The following is a 26,421-nucleotide window of genomic DNA, read 5'->3' as shown; positions in this document are numbered from 1 at the left end:
TCATAAAATAAAGAATTCTATAAATAAATAAATAAATAAGATTTGTAGAGAGAATAAAATAAAAAACCAATACTACCAAAAGCCTGCAATAAATATCTTCATTGTTTTTAAAATACATTATGAATGTAATGTTTTATCTATCTGACCCATCACCACCTATGGGAAATGACATACAGCAAAAAGCAATGAAAACCACACAGTGACACACAGCTGTGGTCCTAGCACCAGGAAAGCTGAGGATGGAGGATCACTAAGATTTGAATTACATAGTGCATGTGGGGCCAGCCTGGGCTACATAGGAAAACCTTATTGAAGAAGAAGATGATGGAGGAAGAGAAAAGGAGAACAGGGTCAGGGAAAGAGGGAGAGGAGGAGGGAGAACAGATGATGTAAAGCTACTTTTAAGCACTGCTGGGTTACATTTATTTTTTTGAGACAAGTCTCACTATAAGCTAAGGCAATTCTGCCTCAGCATCTCAGGTGATAGGTTTACAAGTGTGTGTCAGTACAGTCAACTTACAAGTGCAGCTTTAGTATTTACAATCTCTCAAAGCACCACGCTTAACACTTCTGTGCTCGGTGTTGGAGGGAAATATGATGTCAGACGAGAGCAACACTTACCCTTGCCCAATTTTTTCATATCTTGTGTATTTTTTCTTAGGGTCACCTATGCTCACAATAGTTCCTGTTTTAAACAAAAATTAGAAATCAATCAAGCAAGCTAATTTGACAATTATTCCTTTTAATAATCTACACTGATTATAAAAGTGCTTTTTCATACACCAAACTTCAAGAATAATTTGCTTTAAATAATCAACACTAAAGAAAAATAAGTAGGGGCTAGAGAAATGTCTCAGTGGGTGAAAGCACAGGACCTGGGTTCAGTTCCCAGCACCTATCCAGTGGTCCACACCCACCATAACTCCACCCATAACTCCAGTTCCATGGGATCCAACACCCACTTCTGACCTCTGCTGGTACCAATACATACACATACATGCACACAACCACACCTCCTCACACACAGGCAAAAGGCTTAATACACTCAATTTTAAAGTTGAAAAGAAATAAAAGGTGGTTGCACTTTTCTACCAGTTAGACTGTTTTTTGAGACAGGGTTTCTGTTGTGTCTTGGAACTCCCTCTGGTACCTCTGCTCTGCCCTGCAGGTCTACACTTTAAAGCATTGAGGCATAGAAGCAGTAACTAGAGCACATCATGTCTTAAACACTATCTACACAGAATCTACACTGAATCATTCCTTGATTCCCCCTCTCCCATCACCACCACTGCCACCAAGCCAGTGCTCTCTGAAGCTGTTGGAGATTTGCCAGATTATTATTGTTACCTTTTAATGCTTGACCTAAACCAACAATAGCGGGTTGTAGGTTAAAAGGAAAGAAAAGAGCCTCCCTCTACAGACATTATATTTCATACATTACAGAAGGTTTGTGTTTGCTTACTGTGTTGTGTATGGAGGTCAGAACACTTTGGGAGTGGTTCTTTCCTTTCTACTTTTGGATCCTAGGAATGAAACTCAAGTCATTAGACTTGGTGTGCCCTTTCTCGTGAAACTGTCTCGACAGTCCATAAGAGACATCTTTATAGGTTTGTACTGAGAAACTGTAAATGCATGTACAAACACATAAACCCCTTTGATAGAGTTTCAAATTATGCCCTTTCAATGTGGCTGGCAGGGATCAAAATTTTACACACACTAAGCAAGTGCTCCCAAATGAGTAACACATATCCCCAGACTGCATACTTAATTTCTCCATAATCTCTTCATCGGTCATCTTGGCTTTCTTTTTCTGTTTGTCTGAAGACTTGGCACCACTGTCAACATTAGAATCACCAGCTGGAGCAGGAATAGGGTCGATGACAGACCGTGTGTAAATCTGTAGAGATATAGGTCATTGATGATGAGAAAAAACATTTTCAAATGATCTTGGTAGTAGAAAATCCCTTGCTCCCTCCCACCCCCTTTTTGCAAAACTAAGCTATCTCTTCCACTGTTTTGAAGAATGGGAACAGTATATTCAAACAAGGAACACAGCTAGCAGGCACAGTGGTGCATGTCTATACAGCAACAGGTGTAATGTGGTAGGTACACAGACATATATAACCTACACATAAAATAAAAATAACGAAAGAGCAAGTTTGCATCTTGGTATGGTGGCATACACCCATATTCGGGTCCTTGAGAGGCAGAGACAAGAGGTCAGGTGTTCCAGGCCAACATGAGCTACATAGTGAGTCAGAAGCCAGCTTAGACTACATGAGACTCTGGCTCAAAATAAAAGCAAAATGAACCCCAACACAACTTACTAAGAGAAAAGAATAAGTGTCTTGATATTGAAATAAATGTACTACCTGGCCTGTAAATTTTATACAAATTCAACATTTTCCTTTCCTTTTAAACAGCCTGTCCTAAGTCATAAAGAACCAGTCTCAGACCTGTCTGTGGAGCCTGCTGAGTCCTATGGAGGCACAAGCATCTGTCTGCGCTCCCCTCACACCAGGAAGAGCAGTGCTGGAGCACTTCCTTACTGCCTGGAACCATGGAAGCCCCTACTCTTAGAATTCTTAGTTGGTGAATGATTTCAGTCTTAAATACCACCTCATCAGACATACAGCCTTTGAGAACAAGATTAAAATATATAATCCAGGGAGCAGAAATGATCTAAGTTTTAGATATAATAGTAACCTATATTGAGAAAGCTAAAGAAATATGTACTCTTTACAATAAGGGAGGGTTTAGAAAAAAAAAAGCCTTGTGAATTAAGCATTTTAACTTTTGAAGAGGCTGTTAATTTTCTTTTCTGTTTGTTATTTCAGAGATAGGGTGTAGTGTATTAGTATGCAGCTCTAGCTGGCCTGGAACTCTCTAAACTAGCTGGCTTCAACTCAGAGACTACATGCCTTGCTGGGATTAAAGTTGTACAGCACCACACCCCTCAGGACATTCCGGCTCAGAGGAGTTTTATCAGTGTTACTTTAGGTATTGTGTGTATGTGTGTGAACACAAGCCACACTGCACATGTGGCAGTCAAAGGATGACTTGCAGAAGTCAGTTCTCTCCCTCTACCATGTGGGTCCCAGGGATTGGATCCAAGCTGTCAGGCTTGGTGGGCAGCACTCTTACATGCTGAGTCATTTCATCAGCTCCAAAGAGCAATTTCTAAAAAATAACCAAGTTTCTCCACAATACAGTATTTTAAGCATTTTGACTGTAAGTCAAATACAGAGCCATGTTTTCAAGACATATAGTTGCAGGTCATCCGTCTGTCACTCACTGATTTTGTATGATCTGGCCGAGGGGCAATGACGGGAGGAGCAGCATCTTCATCGTCGTCATCTTCCTCTGTCACTACAGCTGACGTCTCTGACCCCTTGGTGTTCAGCTGCATTTATTACAGCAAGAAAAAGAGGATAAACCAATAATATCCAAGGTTAAAATGGGGCTCCCCCATAAAAATAGACTTAAAAGATTATTTCTCCAATAGCCAATATAAAAATTACTGAACTTCACTGGTTCTGATACACCAATTAAAAAGTAAATAAATATATATGATGAGTTATCATTTCAGTGGGGAGGGGACTCTGCTAAGGACTGATCCTGAGCTTGTGTGTGGTGTGACTGCTCTACCACTGAGCTATGTTCAGAGCTCCCAAGTATACTGGGGTGCTGTCTTCTTAGGACCAAACTGAAGGTTCTCTGGACTCTGTAGACATAAACCTCATTTTAAGGGATTTAAAAGATCCAGACTCAGCAGTTAACAAAGTGAGAAAAGGAGCCAACAAGGTTTTAACTATTCAGACTCTGACACAGTTTGCCATGCTCAGAACAGTCCTGGTAGGAGGTGTGGGAGGAGAGAATTCCATCTAGTTCAACCATATTCAGGTTCAACGTGGCATATGGAAAGTAGTTAAATTGCTCTGGAAGTCATTGTAAAGATTAGTTGCTTTCAACTGCCCAATAAGCAAATCTTATTTACTTAATATATTTTAATTAATCAAATGGCTAACTTTAAAAAAGAAAAACTAAACAAGTATGTATCTGATAGCTAATTTTACTTCACTTTTGTTTTTTTGAGACATGGTCTTTCTAGTCACCAACCCTTCAAATTCATAGAGAATTCATGATTTTGGCCTTTTGAGACCTGGGGTTGAAGACATGGCTACCATATCTAACTGTTTATATATATATATTCATGTTCTTCTTTTAAAGATGTATTTACTTTATGTATGAGTACTCTGTCACTGTCTTCAGACACACCAGAAGAGGGCATTGGATCCCATTACAGATGGTTGTGAGCCACCATGTTGTTGCTGGGAATTGAACTCAGGACCTCTGGAAGAGCAGCCAGTGCTCTTTAACTGCTGAACAATCTCTCCAGCCCCCTGTTCTTATATATTTACCAAGCAAAATAAAATAGACTTGTTCTAGTAAACCTAACTTAGAAGAGAAACTGTAATAAATTATTAACTTACTGCTGGTGTTCCAGAAGGGAAGCCATCTTTCTCTGAATGTGAAACAGAAAAGAGATTACCAATTTGAGAAAGAAAACTGGAAAATGATTCCCCCCCCCCCCCCAAAAAAAAGGGAGGAAGCAGACAGGGTTTTGCTTTGTACCTGTGGTTGGCCTGATATTTGCTATACATTCCCTTCTAGTCAGTCCCTGCTAGTCATTGTTTCTCCTCCCCACCCCCACCCCCATTTTAGATTTTATTTATTGCATGTATAGGGTTAGGTATATCCTTGGCTGGTATGGAACTTTAAATGTAGACCAGTATGGCTTTGAACTCATAGAGATCTGCCTACCTCAGACTCCTGGGCGATGGGATTAAGGGTGTTTTCCATAACACCAGAGGAGTAGAAACACATTTTCATGTCAATGCCTGCCGTTTCTATATAGCAAGTCACGTCCACTCTAACCTACTCATAGCAACCATCTCTAACATAAACCTGTCTACACATTAGATGCTTTGCCTTCTATTGCTGGCAGTCATTTGAAAGAGAAAGAGACTAAATAAGCAAAGACCCAAACATCCACCAACTCCCATTTCTGGTAAAATGATGAGGTTAACATAATCTCCAGACATGCTCGGGCCTACCTCATCACTCTCCAAAGAGCAGATGTATGCAGGAGAGAAGGAACAACAACAGCTACACTTCCATCTTTTATGTTCCCAGGAGGAATCTTTTATCTGGTAGGGCTTTGGCATTCTGCATTTGGTCCAGCCTCTTACCACTATCTGGGGTCTTACCAGGAGGAGTGAAACTCAGATACTTCTGTTTCACGGTATTGGAGTCGTAGAACTTCAAGACATCCAGCACAGCCTGTGGGTTCTTCTTCTGCTCAAGTTTGGTAATGTTGGAGGTCTGCAACAGCCGTGCCCACTGTTCTGGCATGCCCTAACCAAAAGAAAGCCACAAATTAGTTATGTTTAATGCTCTAATAAAAACGTTTCACAGACCAATGACAATGCCTGCACAGCACATGTCATGGAAGGCTGTGAGCTGCTGTGTGGGTGCTGGAAACTGAACCAGGTCCTCTGCAAGAGCAAGTGCTCCTCAATACTGAGCCAGCTCTATGGCCTGTATTTGCTTATTTTTCTGTATCACTCAGCCTTGCCTGGAACTCAAAATACTTTGAGTTCTAGTGCCTTAGTTGCCCACAGTTGCCTTAATGTTGGGATTACAAAAGTACAGTAGTTTTTATTTTATTTTTCGAGACAGGGTTTCTCTGGGTAATGCCAGCTGTCCCGGGGCTCACTTATTCTGCAGACAATGCTGGCCTCAAATTCATTATGTCTGATCAAAAGTCTAGTTTTTTTTTTTTTTTTTAAAGAACTCTGTGGTCAAAGGACAAGCTCTAGTGTGGTCCTCCCAGTACCTTCCAAATTTTGTTTGAGATAGATCTTCTACTGGCCCAAAATGCTACCAAATAGGCTGTGAGTGCAGGATCACAACACAGCATTTGGCTTTTTTTATGTGACTTTTAAGGACCTGAATTCAGACCTTTTCATACTTGCAAAATAAGCATTTTGCCAACTGAGCCATCATTCTATCCCTAAAAGTCTATTTCTCTGTATCTTAGTCAGGATTTTACTGCTGTGAACAGACACTATAACCAAGGCAACTCTTATAAGGACAACATTTAGTTGGGGCTGGCTTAGAGGTTCAGAGGTTCAGTCCATTATCATCAAGGCAGGAACATGGCAGCATCCAGACAGGCATAGAGCAGGAGGAACTCGGAGTTCTACATCTTCATCTGAAGGCTGCTAGCAGAATACTGACTTCCAGGAAGCTAGGATGAGGGTCTTAAAGCCCACAAGACCACACCTTCTAATAATGCCATTCCCTGAACCGAGCATTACAAACCATCATACTCTGTATCTGTTTTTCATAACTATAATTGATAGGCCTGGCACTCTAGAGAAAAGGGTCATCTAATTTCTAATTCCTCTGAAAGTTATGTTATGTATGTGACTAATGTATGTCCACCTATGCTTCATGCCTTCAGAGGTCAGAAACAGGTATCAGATACACTAGAATTGGAGATGTGGATGGTTGTAAGCCACGTGTTGGTGCTGGAAATGGAACACAGATCTGTAAAAGCAACAAGTATTTTAAATTTTTAGCTACTTTCCAGCCCCAACTACTAGTATTTTTATGACAAGAATTGACAATTCTAATCACAGTAGTCAGTGCATAACTCCACATTCTGACGCCTGAAAGCAGGAGGATTCAGAGTTCCAGATTTTACTGGGATATAGTGAGACTTTGCTTTAAACAAACAACAACCAAAAAAAAAAAAAAAAAGGAAAAAGGAAAAAGAACTGATTGTCACATAGGATCGAAAACACCAGTCATGTGACTCCATAGTTATCACCCAAGTACATGGATGACAGAGACAGGAGCACTATATTCAAGATCAGTCTTAACTACAAAATCAGTTGTGGGAGTCCAGCCTGGGCTACATAAAAGTCCTGTTTCAAAAAACCAGAGAGAAAAGTTAATTTCAAACCTAACATTAAACAAAATACTTGAGTACCTTTTTTGCTTTCTTATTTTGACTGTGTGCACATTTTCAGAGGTCAGAGAATCATCTCAGGAATGGTTGCCTTCCTCCTTGAGACAAGTCTTTTGCTCTTACTAAAATAAATCATCATAACCACAGTAGCATGCAGAGTCTCTTGTCCCCACTGCACAGTAGAAGCACTACAATTACTTCATCTGACTACGTGCACGCTGGAGATTTAAATTCAGGTCCTCATACTTGCATAGCAGGTGCTTCTCTTTCTCTCTTTTTGGAGACAGGGTTTCTCCATGCAGGCTTGATTGTTCTGGAACCATGTCGATCAAACTGATCCTGAAGTTAGAGATCCTCCTGCCTCTGCCTCCCCAGTGCTGGAATTAAAGGCATGCTACTACTTACTGCCCAGCCAGTAAGTGTTTCTTTCCACCGAGCTAGTTCCCAACCCTTTAGCACTGCTTTAATGTCATAAACAAACCTCATTAGGTAAACTTACAGTGAACTCTCCCGTAACAGCATCAAAGCCAACATGGATGGTGTGCTCAAAATCAGATGGGGGAGAAATCTCTGGCCGTTCTTTTTCTTTCTTTTTACTTCCTGAGGGATGGGGGTAGGGGGAGAAAAATCATCTCTTTAAACAAAGCTAATTATGGCATTTATTATTGTGTTTGTATTTTCCTGAAACCAACTATGAATGAAATTATGATAGGAAACTGGTACACACAACATGCGCCCTGCTGAAGGTGTCTCCAGTGACAGTTCATGAATGCCACTTATGAAAAGCTGACTTCTTCCTTCACTCCCTCTTCCTTCTCCACCTTGCTTTTCTGAGACAGAGCTTCATTCTCCAGCCCACGCTGGCCTCAAATTCATGGCAATTCTTCTGTATAGCCTAAGAATATTAATGCATGAGCCACTATACCTGGCTTACACTTTCCTTTTTATTACAGTTTATAAATATTACATCTTAAAATTACCCAACTCTACTATAGTTGCACTGTAAAAAGATTATTGCAACATTCTTGCAACATCAGTAACATTTTTGCACATTCAAACACATCAACTCCTTTTTCTCCCCAGTTCTCCTCCTCTAATCTGTAGCTCTTAAAATCATGGATCTATTTCTGGATGCTCTGCTCTCTTAACATCATCTGTCTATCATTATGCCAATCCTGTCTACCTTGATTACTGTCATCCTTAAAACAAACATCAAAAGTACAGTAAACTTACAGTGAACTCTCTATGTCTAAGTCCTTTTTTTTTTCTTTTTAAACTTTTTTTCAAATCTGCTACGATTATTTCATGTCCTCGCCATTTCTAATATGAAATTAACAATGTTTTACATTTCTACAAAAGCCATTTAGGGTTGTGACAGGAATTGCATTAATCTATAAATCAACTTAGAATATATATACATCTTGCTTTCTGAACCAACAACAAATATCTATGAATTAGGTGTTTAATTTCTCTTAGCAATGTTTGCTAGTTATTGGGAAACAGAATACTGACCCTGCCATTACTTTCATATTTTTGTAAAGGAATATTTATTTTTGATGCTACTAAAAACAACAGTTTTGGGATTGGGAATGTAGCTCAGAGGTACTTGTTTGCTTAGCAGACTGGAGCCTTGGGTTCAGTCCCACCAGAAAACACAAAATAAATCTCATTCTTTAGAGATTTAGGTCCTTTAGACCTGACCTTTGGACATTCTTTTACTTACTTGTAAAATTTTTGTAGGCATCACAGAATTTTCTGTAAATAATATGCTATGGTGAACTAAGGAAAGGCTGCCATATCCTTCCTAATGTGGATCATTTACTCATTCATTCATTCCACCTTATTGAATTGGCTAGTCCCTAGACCATGGTTAAGTAAAGGTGTTAATAGATATTTTTGTGTTTTTACTGAAACGGAATGAAAACAGATTTCTTTAGTTTAATAAACAGTCAATGTTTCTAACATGCCCTTTATCAAATTTATTACATTTCCTTCAATTTCAAGTTTGCTCAACACTTAAGTCAGAAATAAATATAAATTACACCAATTTCCAAATGTTTAATTGTCCTTGCAGTTATGAAACAAATTCTATTTGATCTTGATCAATTGCTCTTCTTATATACTATTGGATTATCACTGTTGAAACTTGGCCAACTTCAAGAGAAATATAGCTTTCTTTCTTTTGTAATGTTTTGGTTTGGGTAACGTGAAGTCACTAAATGTGTCAGAAAACATCTCATTTTATTTTCTGGAAATGATATAGAATTGTTTTATCTCTTCCTTAAACATGTGATTCACTAATAAAGTCAGGTAGGTTTTAACAATTTCTTTGTAGAAAGGGTTTTAGCTATAAACTAATTTTTCCTAGGACATACACAGTCTTTAATCATTTTTTAAAAAGTAAACTTTGGAAATCTGTATGTTTTAGAAAAAAGTTTATTTTCCATAACTTCAATTTATCAGGAGATACTTGTGTATAACATCCCATTGTGTCTTAGTGGAGACTGTACCTGGACCTGTATGGGCAATCATACATATGGGGAATTATGTTCTGCCCTTTCACTCCCAATTCCAGCAAACTTTTCATTATAACCTAACATGCAACTTTATAAAACAAAACAAAACAAAATTTCATATGTATCGGTGGTAGTGGCACATGCCTTTAATCCTAGTACTCGGGAGCCAGAGGCAGGTGTATGTCCAGCCTGGTCTATATAGAGCAAATTCCAGAACAGCCAGGGCTACACAGTGAAACCTCATCTAGAAAAACAAAATAACAGGGGATGGAGAGATGGCTCAGTAGTTAAGAGCATCAACTGCTCTTCCAGAGGTCCTGAGTTCAATTCCCAGCAACCACATGGTGGCTCACAACCATCTGTAATGGGATCAGATGCTCTCGCGCGCACACACACACACACACACACACACACACACACACACACACACACACACACGCACACACACACTTGGGCGTGCACATCTCTCTTTCTCTCTCTCCCTCCCCCTTCTCTCTCTCTCTCTCTCTCTCTGAAAGTATTTTAAAATAAAATATTTCAATATCTTAATACCCAAACCTATTTAATTCCACTTGTTTCTCACAAGGACTTGTTGTATTTAGTCATCCCAGGGAAAAGAGGAAAGTGTTTTTAATACAGAATCTGAATTAAAAATGTGGTCCACAGTCATGTTTAACCATGAGATTCTACTTCATTGCTGTTTGATAAGTCTGTACACATACTAAGGTAAACATGCTAGCACATGCTTTTCTTTGCTCACAAAGACATCACTAATCTGGCACTCACAGGAAACAATACCAGTTTTTGACCAGAAATGACACATTTCTGAAAAATGTCCACACTTCCTGTAGATCGTCCAGTTACATATATTCATCAACAAGAGATGGGGCAGGAAGGCAGGTCGCATCAATTATAGAAAGGAGCAGAGGGAAGGCAGTAAGCTTGCATAAAATTTTGTTGTCTTCACTAAAACACACAATTACACCTATCATAATCAACCTTTCCTTTCTATCAGACTGACCTGAGTAATCTGTTAGGACTTCTGGTTCTCTGTATGTCCCTGTAATTTTAAATCATACTGCAAACAGGAAAACGTATTTGCTGGGTATGAACTAATAGCTTAATTTGTATACTGTTTTGTAGAAATGACAGAGAAACAAAACTTGTGTATTAAGAAAAGTATTTTTTTAAAAAAATACTCTCCAAAGACCTTTCTCCTGTTATCCTGGGAACTTCTTCACTGTTTCCCAATGTATGTTACTGGGAAAGGTGCCCTTTTTTTATGACCTTGATCATGGATACCTAATCCAACATGGGCATCAACATCAAGGTACATCAACCACAATGTCTGCCACTGACCTAACATTCCAGCCAGCTGTTTCACAGGGTGACTATCTGAGTTCCAGAAAATCACCATAGTTACGGTGACCAGATTATAAGGAAGGCCAGCTGGTGTCGACAGAACATTTCATCAATGTTAGAGATATAGATGAAAACATCAGAGAAAAACATGAACGTGACTAGAACATGATAGCCCAGAGATATACCAAAATATATTAGTCCATTCAAATAAAAATGATGGGCAAGAAAGGGCTCTCAGTGGGTAAAGATGCCTGCATGCCTGCTTCCGATCCCGACAACCTGAGCTTGATCTCCTGTACATGCGTGGTAAAAGGAAAAAAAAAAAAAAACAACTGTCACAAGGTATCTTTTACTTCTACACACATACCATGATTTGCAGGCAAATGCATGCACACATGCTCAGTTTGTTTTTAAGACAGGATTCTCTCGTTATATTTCACCCTGGCTGTTTGAGAACTCACAGAGATCTTCATGCTTCTGCTTCCTGAGTGCTAGGATTAAAGATGTGTCTCCAGTCTTGGCCATATATATATATATATATATATATATATATATATATATATATATATTTAGATACAGTTTCTCTGTATATCCTTGGCTGCTGTGGAATGCTCTCTGTAGGGCAGACTGGCCTTAAACTCAGAGATCCACCTGCCTCTGCCTCCTGAGTGTTGGGATTAAAGGTATGCACCACCACTGCTGGCCAAAAAAACAGGAGGAGGAGGAGGAGGAAGAGGGGAGGAGGAGCAGGAAAAAGGAAGAAAAAGGAGGGAGAGGAGGAGGAAGATCATTTCTAATTAAAAATAATTATACAAGATACCCCAGCTTTAGAAAAGAAATACATTCATGTTTAAAACTTTAAGTCCATTTTCTACTTGCTTGTCACACGTAATAATCTATAAGATATCTACAGGCAACAGATCACTTGATAGGAAATAATGGGCCATAGAAACCTATTAAGTAACAAAGCAGCAGCAGTAGGAAGAGGTGGGAAAATCCCGAGCCACATGCTAACATGAAATCTTAAGGCCACTGCCTCTCTGTACATTTCTAGCTGAAGTCAGTTAAAAACAGCCCCATCTGAAGCCAAGCCTGGGACCCCACACTGGGCACAATGAGCTGGAAGACTGCTGTGCATTCCAAAACAGAAAAGAGGAGAGGAAACACTCATCTGTTTAAACACAAGACTCTTAAGATTTAGGATAGCTTCAAGTGAGAGAAATTAAACTTACATATAAGGATACTTATTCTCAGGGAAGTAGGTGAAATATAATCTAACATTAATATTAATACTGGGTTTCTAGACAAGAAAGATGTTCATACATCATCTTTGTAACCCATCAGATATAAATATGTACACAGTCTGAATTATTGGCATGTAAATCTGCCTCAGTTGATAACTGCTTCACCAACTCAACACTAGCTATCTGACTAAGCTAGACAAAGGCTCACTGCTGTTTTCATTATTAAAACTACTAAACTGGCTAAGGGCTCCTGCAAAAGCACGACAGTTTCCAAGGCAGTCAGTCTTAGACCTCCAGTAAAGCCTTGTTTCTGTATGGCTATTGCCAGTACCTCAAATAGAAACGTGGCCAGCTCTTGTCCTGATTTAAATTTTGCAATGGTTCCCTGGAAACAATCTCGACTCCATACCACAGAATACTAGGCCCCTTGTGACCAGATCTTTTCCCACCTTTTCTGCTGTGTGCAGTTCTGTGTGAATATCACACTTGCCTGTAACTATGAGGTGCTCTGTTGTTAAGTTACATTAGCCTGTAGTACCCACAAGTGCACATGTTCCTGTGGCCTGGCCACTAACAGCTCTTCTCTAGGCACAGAATACACCTGGAAGAATGTTGCTTCATTCTTATTCTTTAGTCTCAAGCTGTTTTTATTTCTGTAGGAAGCCTTTCCAAATACTCAAATTAATCCGACATCTTACACTAGCACTATGTCACTCTTCATAGTTCACAATTACATTTTCACCACCCTGCTGAAATGAACCTAGGGTCTCACAACATGCTAGGCACCATATGACCCATGAGTTATACAGTTCCAGCCCCACTAGCTTTTGGGTTAGCATCATAAGGCTAGGGACCATCTGCTTTGCTTATCATTTTATTCCTGGTAACTCAAACAGAGTATGCAAACATTAATAGACAACCAAAGAGGATCCCTTCATGAAAAAGTCTAATTCCATGAGATTGTGTCAAGCTGACAAGCTTTTCTAATATAAAAGAGTAAATGAGAGGACAGAAAATATTCAAACTATTTAATCAACAAGGATCAATATCCAGAGTATATGAGGAACTCAGCAAGCAAAAACAAACAAACAAACAAACATCCTGAGAAAAAATGGATAAGTGATCTGAACAGACTTTTCTTTTTTGATGGGGGAGGGAGGAGGAGAGACAGGGTCTCACTACACAGCCTTGACCGGCTATCCTGAAACTCAGAGACATGCCTGTCTCTTTCAGTGCTGGGACTATGGGACTAAAGGCTGTACGTCATTACTTTCAGTCCTGACACTTTTTTGTTTGTTTGTTTTTGAGACAGGGTTTCTCTTCATATCCCTGGATATCCTGAAACTCACTCTGTAGACCAGGCTGATGTTGAACTCAATAAAACTGCTTGTCTCTGCCTCTGCTAGTTCTTAAAAGAAGACATGTTGAGGCTGCATCAATTCCTTCTAACTATGACAGGACATAGGACCAAATGTTATATTACCACTGAAAAATAAGAAAAATCCTTAATTTCTAACCACAGCTGACTACGGATTTCAGAAGACTACAGCCCCTATCCTGTCATTTTTTAATATGTGTTTTTGGTGCATGCGTGAGTGTGTTTTGGAGGTCAGAAGTCTATACTGTCCTTTTCTATTATCCCCTCTACCTTATTTTCTGAGACAGTGTTAGACGGTCTTCCTTACTGACCACACCCTCCCAAGGCTGGGGTTACAGGCACACCTTGCTTTTTATGTAAATGCTCCAGTCAGAACTCAGACCTCCAGGCTTCCAGAACAAGCACTTTGCCCACCAAACACTGTTCCATATTGCCTTTTTTTCCTTGTGTGTGTTTAAGTAAGATGACCATTTGTGGGAGTTGGTTCTCTTTCATTATGTGGGTGTTGGGCTTCATTCATATTGCCATTCTTATATCAGCAGCATCTTAGTTTCATTTTCTTTCACTACAACCAGGGACCAAGAAAAGTGAACACTTCTTCCATTCACTCAGCTCCCTTTTCCCACTTAGTCCAGGATTGCAGCCAAGGAATATGCTACCCATGGTGGGCAGGTGTTCCCACTGATTACAGATGAAGCTGACAACTGTGATTAACCACTATAAGCAGATACCCTCAAATATCAATGCTATCGTTTAGCTAAGGTTTCTTCTTTAATGGTTCATATCCTGGAGGCCTGACCTTCAGTCAGCAGTACGAAAAAGAGTGGGGCAGTTCTGCAGGCCTGGAATCTTTCATGTTCTTTGAGAGGTGGAAGCAGAAAGACCAGCAGTCACAAGACCTGTCTTGGCTACATACAGAGATTGATGCCAGCCTCAGCTACAAGAGACTGTCTAAACAAAACAAAAACCCCAAACAACAAACGGTTTAGAAAGGTAGCTGAAACTCAAAGGGGAAGGACCTCACAGAAGATATCTGGTAATGACCACCTTCAGAATGGATTGATGTTGGTGTCAGAGAGCACAATGACTTCTGAGTAAGCACCAAAGCCTGCTTCTGGATTTGAACATTTTCATAGGCTCCTCTTCTGAATCTTCACCATACTGTGACACTGTCCTCATCAGACACCTGAACTATGCTGTTTGCAGTTTCTAGTTACCAGAAGCACAGACCAAATGAACAATAACCTCTTTTGGGGAAGTTGAATAGGGTTGAGACAGGATTCCACTTATGTAGCCTTGGATGACCTAGAGCTTAATATGTAAACCAAGCTGGTCTTGAACTCATGAAGATCCACCTGTCTCAGCCTTCTGAGTGCTGGGATTAAAGGTGTACACCACCATATCTTCAATAAAGTACCCAGTCTTAAGATACTTTGTTAAAGTCACTCAGAATAAACTAGAAAGGTCAAAGAAATCTCACTAATGTTAGAAAGCTGTAAAAAGGTCTCAGAAAATGAAGTGCAGAAATCCACCATCTACAGCAAGCACATTAAACAATTAATCACAGTTTAATAAGGTAATCTTGCTACGTATGTCAGCATATACCTGCAGCCAGGAGGACCAACAGCTTGGGCTAAACAGTAAGACTCTGAATGAATGGAGAATGAGTTTGTTTTTGTTTGGTTTAGAAACAGAGTATCTCTAAATACCTCTAGGCTGGCTTTGAATTCTTGAGCTCAAGTCATCCTCCTGTCTCAGTCTTCCAAGTTCTAAGTGACAGGTGTGCCATCAAGCCCGTGAGATTCTATTAAAGGGCGCTGGATCCCCTAGAGCTGAAGTTATAGACTGGTTAACTGCCCTGTGGGTGCTGGGAATCAAACCGAGGTCATTGTTTGCAGAGCAGCAAGTGCTCTTACCCTCATGTTTTCTTACATTTGTTTGTAATTCACCATGAAGATATCAAGATGGGCAATGTATCATAAGCCAATGTGCTAATCACAGCAGCTGTTTACCTTTTTCTGTGCCTGAGAATATGGAGATGATCTTGTTCCTGGGTTTTTTCTCCTCTGGAACAGAAGGCAAAGGTTTCAAACTGTGATTGGCTGATAAAGGATCTTTTCCTCCGGTGCTAAAAATGGTACTGCTCATTCGCACTGGAGGCGCTGGGGGCTTGTCTTCTAGCTCTCCGTTATCAGACATGATTCGGAATTAAGAAACGGCCTGAAAGAGACAACCCCCAAAGCATTCAATTAATTACATGGTTAAAGACAGCACAGACAGTAACTACCCCCACCACAGCGGCAAATTAGAAAAATATGATCCAGTTAGTGACATTTGCAAACTTTGGATAAATGATAAAAGATAAAACATATTTCAAAATATAGAAGAAATGTTTGTGTGTTGCTTCATTTTCGTTGCTATGATACAAACTAAATTACCTGGGAAGAAGAACCCGTAGATAAGAACTGCCTCATCAGGCTGGCCTGTACATAAATCTGTGGGAGGTTTCCTGGCTAATGACTAATGTGAGAGGGCCCAGCTCACGGTTGACAGTGCCACCCCTGGGTGAGTCCTGGGTCATATAAAAAGCAAGTGTGTGAGGCACGGGGGAGGAACAAACTAATAAGCAGCTTTCCTCGATTTCTGCTTCTGGCTCTTGCCTTGGCTTTCCCTGATAATAGACTGCAATCTTTAAACCAAATTAATAGTTTCCTTCCCCAGGTTGGTTTTAGTCAGTTAGTAAAATTTTTGTTTATTTTAAAATTTTCATGTAGTATCAGTGTTTCAACACAGCATTAGAGAGGCAAATTAAAACAGTTTGGATTTTTTATGATTTATTTTTATTGCATGTGCTGTGGGGTGTGTGTGTGTTTTGCAAGCAGCTGTGAATTGCCATGTGACTACTAGAAATCCAACCCAGGTCCTCTTCAACAGCCACTGGTCTTATTCACCAAGCCATCTCTCCAGCCCATTTGTTTATGTAATCAGACCTAAACTTGTAGGGCTCGTCCTGCCTCATAAATGCTAGAATTACAGGAATGGCACGCTACATAATATAGAATATTAAGAAAACCAGATTTCTGAAGAACAGTATGTCTCTTGAGCAGCCACTGAGCTATCTCTGGATATCTCTGCTAGGTTGACTGTCAGAAGTAGAGATGACTAATGCTTGGCTCTCCTTTATATGTGTATTTACATGTACACATGCACAGGAAGACCAGAAGCTGGTAAAGGTGTCTTCCTCAACCACTCTAGACCTTGAATTTTCAGACAGGGTTTCTCATTGGACCTTAAACTCAACAGCTGCCTTGACTGGATAGCTAAGCAAGCCCCGAGGATCGTTCTGTTTCCACTCCTTAGCGCTCTGATCGTAACACCTAGCTTTTTTCTATAGGTGCTAGGGACCCGGGTTTAGGCTCTGTTATTTGTACAACAATCATTTTGTCAACTGAGCCATCTCCTCAGATCCAGTTCTTTAGCTCACTGTTTATTTTTAGAGCACTGATTGGTGTTTTGCCTGCATGTATGTCTGTGTGAGGGTGTCAGAATATGATACACACTAATCATGTGGGTGCTGGGAATTCTCTGGAAGAGCCAGCAGTGTTCTTAACCTCCGAGCACTGAGCCATCTCTCCAGCTACCAGTTCTTTAGCTCTTAAACCTGCCAACCAACACTTCTTTAATCTAACTGGATGCACAGGAGCCTTGTAAATGACTTTAATTTAGTCTTTCACATGAACTTTCTTAGAAGAATATGCTACTAATAGAAATTGATGAAATGGAAATGAGAATACAAAAAAAAAAAATCAATGAAAGGAAAATCTGGTTGTTCTTTGAAAAGAGTAAGATGATCAATAAACTCTTAGCCAAATTAACAAAAAAAGTTTAAAATTAAGAGACAAAAAATTATAACAAAGATCAATGAAATTCAGAAAAGTCTAAGGACATACCTTAAAAATTTACATTCCACTAAACTGTAAAAACTAGAAGAAATGATGAATTTCTAGATGCAGATAGCTTACTATAATTAAACCAAGATAGATAATTTAAGTAGATCTGTAATAAGAAATGATAATGAAACAATTAAAAGGACAGCAAAACCCTCCTAATTAAGCAAAGTTCAGGCCCAGATCAGAGTTAGAGACATCATCTTTCTCTACTCTAATTTCAATAGCACCTCAAATCTTAGCTAGGGACAAGAGATCAGTAGTTTTCCTACACGCTGATTGACAGCAAACATTCTGAGGAAGTAGGAAAACAACCCCACAACTGCACACTGCCTCAAAAATCAAAACAAAACACAGAGTGGAATAAATCCAACCAAAGAAGTAACAGACCTCTAAAATGAAACCTTTAAAACACCAAATAAATTGAAGACACTAGCGGATGTAAAAAAACCTACCACACTTGGATTAGTACAATTAATATTATAAAATGCCCACTGATGACTTTTACCAATTAATATTATAAAACACCCACTGATTGCTTTTACCAAAAGCAATCTGATGATTCAAGGCAATCATCAAAATTCCAATGCCCCTCCTAACAGAAATAGGAAAAAGAATCTTAAAGTTAACAAGGAGGCACAAAAGACCCAGGGAGCCAAAGCAATCTTTAGCAAAAATAAGAATTCTGGAGGTAACAGCATATCTGATTTCAGTTTACACTATAAAGCCACGGTGATAATGACTGCACGGTACTGGCACAAAAACAGACATCCAGATCAGCTGAACAGAAGACTCAAATATGCAACCCTATAGCTACAAATGCTGCTACGAAAACTGGATGTCCATATACAGAAGAATTAGATCCTTATGTCTCACAAAAAAAAAAAAAAAAAAAAAAAAAAAAAAACCAAAGATGAATGGATCATCCTTAACATAAGACCAAAATTCTGAAACTGCTAGAGGAAAAACAATTTAAGACATTGGCATATGCAAGGAGGCTCTGTACAGGGCCCTTAAATTCTGAAACTGCTAAAGGAAAAACTAGGCCAAACACTGAACACTGTACTGAATGAACTCCTCTCACTCAGGAAATAAGGTCAACAAATGACAAATGGGATATCATGAAATTAAAGCTTCTGTACAATAAAGGAAATAGTTAATCAAGTGAGAGACAGCCCAGATAATAAGGGGAAAACTTAGCTAGCTTTATAGCTCATAGAGGTTTAATATCACACCAGTGTATTCTGTCTTTTGCTATTGCAACACAGTATCATTTATGAACAAAACTAAATCACATACATACAAAGACAAAAAACTCATAATATTTGAACTAAGTTTAATATTTCGTTTTGGGTCTCTTTCTATCCATGTGGCCCATGAACTGCAGGCTGGACATTCCTCACAGAATATACAAAGAACAGCAACAACATAAAATAATCCTAAATAAAAAAAAAAAAAAATCAAACAGCACAATCAATTAATAGGCTAATGAAATTAACAGACAGTTCTCAAAAAATAAGGACCAGAGAGTATGGCTCAGTAGGTAGAGGTGCTTGCATCCAGGCCTGACAACACTTTGATAGACTCCTATAAGGTGACAGGGAGAGAACTAAATTCCAACCTTGTCAGGCACTGTGGCATTCACAAACACATGGATACAAAACAAATCTGAAAAAACAAACAGCAATAAGCACATAAAGAATGCCCAATCTCAATAAATCATCAGGGAAATGCAAATCAAAGCTACCCTGAGGTAGTCAGAATGGCAGTCACTAAGGAAACAGTAATAAATGCTTTTAAAGAGTCCAAAGAGAATGCTTAAGCATTGCTGGTGGGAGTATAAACGTTCAGCTATTGTGAAAGTAGTGGAGGTTCCCCAAAACTTCTGTAAGCCCCAGCTTATCACTGATGGTTTTGCCAACAGACTCCAAGTCAACACGTCAGAGACACTAGAAGGCCAGTGCTCACTGCAGCACTATTCAAAGGAACTACATCATGGCACGGGGCCACAGGCATCCAACATGAGGATCAAGAAAGTCTGGGCTATCTTGGAAGTGCCTAAAGGGACAAAAGGATCTAAGTGGGAGAGGCAAGGAAAAGGGGGCGCAGGGCATAGTGGGGAGTCAAAGACTCAAACACAACAATACATTTGCACTAAAACTTAAGGGATGTGCTATGGATACAAGAGTCAGTCTCTGAAAATAGGGAACAGGAAATATGACTGGTCTGAGTACAGTGATAAACATATAGCAAGCCCAAGAATCAGTGTGGCTGTAATGCCAAGACTCTGTCACCTTTTAATGCCCTGCTCAGATAGGTGATATCTCTCTCATAGCTAACTTGGTAGACATTTTAACTCCACTTGCATACAGGTATAGGAGATATATATTCTGTCTTTTGTATTTAAAAAAATTATGTCCATGCTTGTGTGGGTATACTCTGCCTGTGTGGGGTGCCTGAGGTAGCCACAAGAGAATATCTGATCCACTGGAGCTGGAGTTACTAGAGGTTGAGTCACCTGAACTTTTTCCTCTTGAGGATAACTGCTCTCTCCAGTCCTTTGTTATTTCACCTTGTTGAGAGTGTATACACACATATAGAGATCAGAGGTAGGTAACTTCCCACCATGTTTTGAGCCAGGGGCTCATTTACTGCTCTGCATGCCAGTCTACCTGGCTCATGAGTTTCTGAGGAAATCTCCTGTTTCTGTCTCAGAAACACAGACATTACTTCCCTCTGAATCTTGCAGCTTTGATTCCTTTCAAAGAGCACGGCACATATGCTACTTGTTCTGGTACATTACTGTAACATAAATTATCTGCCACATTTGATGGCCGACCATCAAAAAGTAAGAGACTTACCTAAAGCCTGCACACAGATCTAATACCAGTACCAGACCCCCAAGTCTTATAAAAACTGTGAAGTACAGCAGTAGAAGATCTTTAACTTACATAAATTCTGATGTTAAAGTATGTATGTTAGAAAACCAGCATTCCTTCTGCTTTTCTCTATACTAATCCAGTGTGCTGGATGACTTCTGGCACTAAATTATAACTGTGACAATTAGTCAATGACTTATGTCACTTTCCTCCTCAACTTCACTCAGCCCAAAGGGCAAGGACCGTGCCTATCTTAGACAGGACTGCTGACTGACTCACGTTGGCCACGCTCTATTCCCCAATGAAGCCTATCCTTCCTGAATATAGTGGTCACTTTCTCACACAGCAGTTCACTAGACACAGATAAAGCATGCCACATTAACAGGATTACCTTTGAAAAGCTTTGTACTCATCCCTCACAGCTGACTTGGCCTTAGTCTCTTTCCCACAGAGCAGCTTTTTGTGCAATGCTTCTATAGACAGTGTTAAGTGCCTGGAAAGTGCCTAATAAGGTCTGGATGAAATTCTTTAATCTTATATTTTAGACAAGTACAATAGACACCAAAACAATCCACAGAATTGGAAATGTAGCTTGGTAGAGGGCCTGCTTAGTGTGCAAAACCCTGGGTTCAATCCCTAGTACGGTATAAAACCGGACAAGGGATGCATGCATTCTACCACAGAGAGGCTGAAGGCAAGAAGTTCAAAGTCATCCTTGGACGCATAAAGAGTTGAACACAGCCTGAGATACATGAGACCCTGTCCCCAAACCAAAACAAGTCAAACAAACTTTATAGTAAAATGATAATGTAGCCTATATTCTGTTTTACCACTACTCAAAAATGCTGTATTAAAAAAAAAGCAAGTAAGTGGTGCCTCTCTCCAATCTGTTCACTTTTTGATACTGTTCAGTAACAAGCAAGTAGGCAAAACAAAAAGTGTGCCCAAAACACACTGTACTCTTTAACAGGCCCATTGTTAAACTGTGATGAGCCTCAAACACAAACAATTCCTCAATTGTGTACTGAAGAAGACCAGAGGTGGCTAAATATGAGGCAGAAATAAAGAAGTGCTGTCTGAAACCAGTCTAACTAGTGGAAATGAATTTATTATTATCTACTGGGATCAACTGTGGCACAGAAGTGAAAAACACATTACCAGAAATTGTGGTTTGTAATTCAAATTTTTACTTACGTTTTGTGTGTTTTCAGGAGCTTACTAATATAATAACACTGACCTGAACTCTAATTTCTTCATGAGCTGACACCATTGCATCCCAAACCTTAAGAACCCCTGTGAGCATAAGTATAGATGAAACAGGCCCAAACTACCTGCAGTTGCTGCCACATTGAGAAATGAAGTGATGTGCTCGTTCAGAGAGGTAGGCAGTCAAAGCCAAGATGGCAAAGCTCCAAAGCAAAGGCATGATTCAAAGAGGCGTAGAAACACAGGGAGGGCTTGTAAAGAACAAAGGAAGTGAACCCGCATCGAATTCAGATAAACACACATTCATGGGACTGATCAAAAGATTTACGTCATGGGGCCAGAGAGATGGCTCAGTGAGCAAAGATACTTTCTGCCAAGCCTGACAACCTGGTTCTTTCTATCTCCAGAATCTACATGGTGGAAGGAATGCCTACACCTACCTACAAATTTTACTCTGACCTCCACACATATACATCCACAAATTAAATAAATGTAAAAAACAAAAGCTTAAAATTTTAGTACACAAAAAATGCTAGTAAATAAAACAAGATTTCAGTGAACCCAAAACAAACTGAAAATAGTCACCCTAAAGAGTGAGTGGACCAAGCCCACTAATTCTCAGTGATGTTTGATTAAACCTACTACGCTTTTACTTTGATGGGAGCCAGAAGGGATAGGCAACAAAACCAGACTTTACCTAAGTCTGAAAGCTATACTGTAAGTCCCTTTCACATAGAGAAGATCTAAAAAGCTATAGTCTACAGGGACAAATAAAAAATAAATCTCTCTGGGTGTAATAAAAGGAAAAAAACCTTAACTAGTGAGCCTCAGCATAATGAAAGGAAAAAACAAATCACTGAGCAATCCTAACAACCTCCACCCTCCTTTGCTTGCAGTGTAATGAAAGCTGGCCTTCAACTTGTGATCCTCCTGACACTGAGGATTCAGAAATGAATCACCACACCCAGCTCTAAATGTATTTCAATAGTCTAAACTCAACCTGTGGAACAGTTTCATTAGGAAGTATTTGTTGATGAGTCAAAAACAAAACAAAACAAAAAACAAAAGCACCCAAAACCAAAAAACCCAAAACAAACCAGTATAAAAGCTTTTCAGGAAAAATGAGCTTTAACAACCCTTATCAACTAATACAGATAAATACATTTGGCAACACGGGCTGGTGTAGCCCAGCCTGACCTGAAACATGTTAATTGTGGAGGATGATATTGAACTGTTTAGAGATAGTCTCATCATTTAGCTGTCAAAGTCAAGTGCTGGGATCAAAGGCATAGCCACCAAGTTGCCACCAAGTCTGGCAACTTTGAACTTTTGTCTTCCTGCTCCATCTTCCAAGCTCTGGGATTACAGGTGTGCTTGACTATGGCTACTTTTTAAGGTTTATTTTCTGTGTATAAATGTTTGCCTGCATGTATATGTATGAGTGCTTCACATATGCAAGGTGTTGGTGGAGGTCAGGTCCATCAGATCCCCTGCAGCTGCAGTTACAGACCACTGTGAGCTTCCATGTGGAAGACGGGAACTGAAATGTGTGTGGCTGAACAAAACTGACTGTGAGTAGTTTTGTGGCTGAACAAAACTGACTGTGACTGCTAACTTTCACCTTGTCTTTACAAATTCAATAACTACAATGGGAACTTTCCGCATTGAGTATTATTAAACATACTGACCAATTATGACATTGCCACTATATTACCTAATATGATGTATCTTATTTCCTCTCCTGAGCTCTACTTTTTGTGGGAAGACACTAACTTTATTGGTTTGCAGAGGGAGGATGGAAAGGCACCCAACATAGTCCAGGGTGGACCTGAACTTTCTACCTACCTGCCTCAGTCTACAGATTGCTGGGATCACATGTGTACCATCATATCTAGCATGTCTTTTTTTCTTTTTTAATTATCTAAAAGCACAAAGCAAGGTATTATACAGACAACAAAATCTAAAAGTGTTTTTCAAATAAACAACAATTGCCAATTTAAGCAAACTGCTGCCATTCTTTCAATTTTATCTTCAAGTTTATCTTAAGTTGATCCTTTGGACACCAGCAAACGGACTAACACTGTGAATTGCCTATTCTTTCACAAAGAGAGGGTGGGAAGCAACAGATGTGCAAAGTATCTTTAAGTTTCACCAGCTACCTTTCTTGTTGCTGTAATAAAATACCTAACAAAAACAGCTTACAAAAGAAAGGTTTATTTTGGCTCACAGTTTGGGTGTATGGCCCATCAGAGGTGGGGAAGGTGTGGTGGTAGGAAATGAGGCTGCTGGCCACACTGCAGTCACATTCACGAGGCAGAGCCAAAGCCCTAGCTCTCAGCTTCTTTGTCCTTTTTACTCAGTCTAGGGTCCTAGCCCATGGGGTGGTGGTGTCCAGAATTAGGATGTTTTTTTCCCACAACACACCTAATCCAGATACCTCTCTCACACACATGCACAAAGTTTTGTTTTCATGGTTATTATAAATCCTGTCAGGGTTACGACCAATGTTAACTATCACACCACCTAAATTTCTATTACCTAATTCTTCTGTCTCCAAATAAGTGTTATTAATCACAAATGATTGCCTATAAAATTAAAGTAAAGGTTAAAGACTATCATTGATTAATTGATTGATTTTTGTTTTCTCTAAGACAGAGTTTCTCTGTAGCCCCGACTGTCCTGGAACTCACTAGGTTGACCAGCTTGGCCTCAAACTCAGAGATCCACCAGTTTCTGCTCCCTGGTGTGCACCACCACCTGGCTGAGACTAGCTTGGCTGAAACTATCATTTATAATAAATTAAAAATAGAAACTTCCTAGGACACATTTTCAGTTCACTGTATCCCTCTTATCTCAGATTAATTATTGCATGGTACCTCAACAACAACAACAACAAAAAAGTTTAACCATGTCATCTCTTTATTGAACTTGTTGAAACAATTTCATCTCCCATTCCTGTCTTTAAAAGGCAGTACTTATTTGAAAAAATATTACATGTAAGTCAAGAGGAAACAGTACTTTGAATGGGTAACATCATTCAATGTACACTGTAAATTTCTGAGCCCCTGACTTAGCCACCCTGACTCTTACTCCACACTGCCTGCTGTAAGTCCAGCTCAACAGCCACTTCACTAAGCTGGACATCAAATAAATAACAACCCATGGTGAAGCTAGTCTTCCTGGAACTACAAGCCTGCTGAGACCAATAGATTTTGTTCACTGCTTAACTTTAAATCTAAAATGACTCCACGGCGCATATAAACTCAGTGGGGTGCTCTCCCACATGGCTTGGGAACTGTGGGCTGAAAGGTCTAATGGGGAAAATGTACTGAAAGACATTAAAGCCCTATGGAAAGAGATATTAATGTTTATGAATTTACTCAACATTATAAATAATCAACATTCCTCAAAATGATCTACAGATTCATTACAATATCAATTCTATGACACCTTTGTGAAACAATGGGACCAATTCTAAAACATACAGAAGACCAAAGGCCCAGGATGCCTTGGAAGAATAATTATATAGCTATATAATTATGTTTAGCTCACCCTAATAGGAAAAATTTTATATTATTAAATTAGTTTCTGATATTGCATTACTAGTAGCTTTTCAGATCCTCTGGGCTCATCTTGCTCAAGCTACTACCCCAGCAAACAGCTTTTTGTTGAGGTCAAATTTTTTAATTCAGGTACAACATGTTAACAGTTCACAACACTGTCATGCTATGTTGCACCCACATACAGAATCTGGTAGCACACACTGTGTTGGATGGGACAATGCAGGAACTACTGGTTATACTTCCCTCTAGGTGCTATCACTCTTTCCAGGCTCCACTTTCCTTTCCTTACACTTCTGTTCTCTGGGATCTACTTCCTAATAAGGTAAACTTACATAAGCCTCGTCTCACACTCTGCTTAGAGATCCAGACAAAGAGCAGGTCTATGTCAAACACTCTCTCTCTCTCTCTCTCTCTCTCTCTCTCTCTCAGGTCTATGTCAATCTCTCTCTCTCTCTCTCTCTCTCTCTCTCTCTCTCTCTCTCTCTCTCTCTCTCTCTCTATGGTTGGGCGTATACCATAGGACATACTATAGCTTCCATGACGAGGTGTTTTCTATGCTTATTTTGTTTTATGTGTTTGTGTGCTATTTTAGAGGGGAAATAGTAGCAAGGGCAGAGAGCTGATATGAGGGGACAGGGAGATGAAGTGGGACTAGGATATATAATGTGAAACTCACAAAACAAGATAAAACAATCAACCCACGCCCCCCCCCCCCCAAATACAAGTTTCAGGTCAGCCTGAACTACATAATGAGACACCTCTTTTTTTTTAAAAAAAGATTTATTTATTTATTATATATAAGTACACCATAGCTGCCTTTAGACACACCAGAAGAGAGCATCAGATCTTATTACAGATGGTTGTGAGCCATCATGTGGTTGCTGGGAATTGAACTCAGGACCTCTGGAAGAGCAGTTAGTGCTCTTACCCACTGAGCCATCTCTCCAGCCTGAAACACCTCTTTTCATTTTGACATTTTTATTCTTTTATTTCTCTGCCCAAAGGTGTGTGTCACTATACCTGGAAAACAACAACAACAATATTTTTAAGGAGTAGAGAGCTAGAAGATAGCTGAGTGGTTAAGAGCACAAGTTGATCTCCCAGAGAGGTTGAATCAAGTCCCCCATTCACACGAGTAACTCCCAGTTTTAGGGGCTCACATGCCCCTCCTCTGGTTTCTATGGGTACAAGAATGCACAGACACTTATGCAGGAAAAACACTATACATATAAAATAAAAACTACTTTAATATATGAAAAATAACTAGGCTTTGCAGAATATAGCCGT

General features: G+C 39.6%; 1 protein-coding gene across 1 annotated transcript in view; it reads right to left on the bottom strand.

Annotated features, from left to right (window-relative positions):
- Nucleotides 1–26,421, bottom strand: part of PAK2 (p21 (RAC1) activated kinase 2) — a 57,290-nt gene that overhangs the window by 19,212 nt on the left and 11,657 nt on the right. The window contains exons 2-8 of the mRNA XM_080918750.1: nucleotides 15,552–15,759; nucleotides 7,539–7,639; nucleotides 5,271–5,418; nucleotides 4,494–4,525; nucleotides 3,296–3,403; nucleotides 1,765–1,897; nucleotides 622–685 (exon numbers count right to left, since the gene is read on the bottom strand). Of these exons, the coding sequence (XP_080774876.1) occupies nucleotides 622–685; nucleotides 1,765–1,897; nucleotides 3,296–3,403; nucleotides 4,494–4,525; nucleotides 5,271–5,418; nucleotides 7,539–7,639; nucleotides 15,552–15,738 (773 nt within the window). The 5' untranslated portion in view covers nucleotides 15,739–15,759. The remainder of the gene's footprint in view (nucleotides 1–621; nucleotides 686–1,764; nucleotides 1,898–3,295; nucleotides 3,404–4,493; nucleotides 4,526–5,270; nucleotides 5,419–7,538; nucleotides 7,640–15,551; nucleotides 15,760–26,421) is intronic.

Source organism: Micromys minutus (assembly GCF_963924665.1).
Source record: "Micromys minutus genome assembly, chromosome: 7".
In the NCBI taxonomy this organism is placed as follows: Eukaryota; Metazoa; Chordata; class Mammalia; order Rodentia; family Muridae; genus Micromys; species Micromys minutus.
This window is presented reverse-complemented; position numbering and strand designations above follow the sequence as displayed.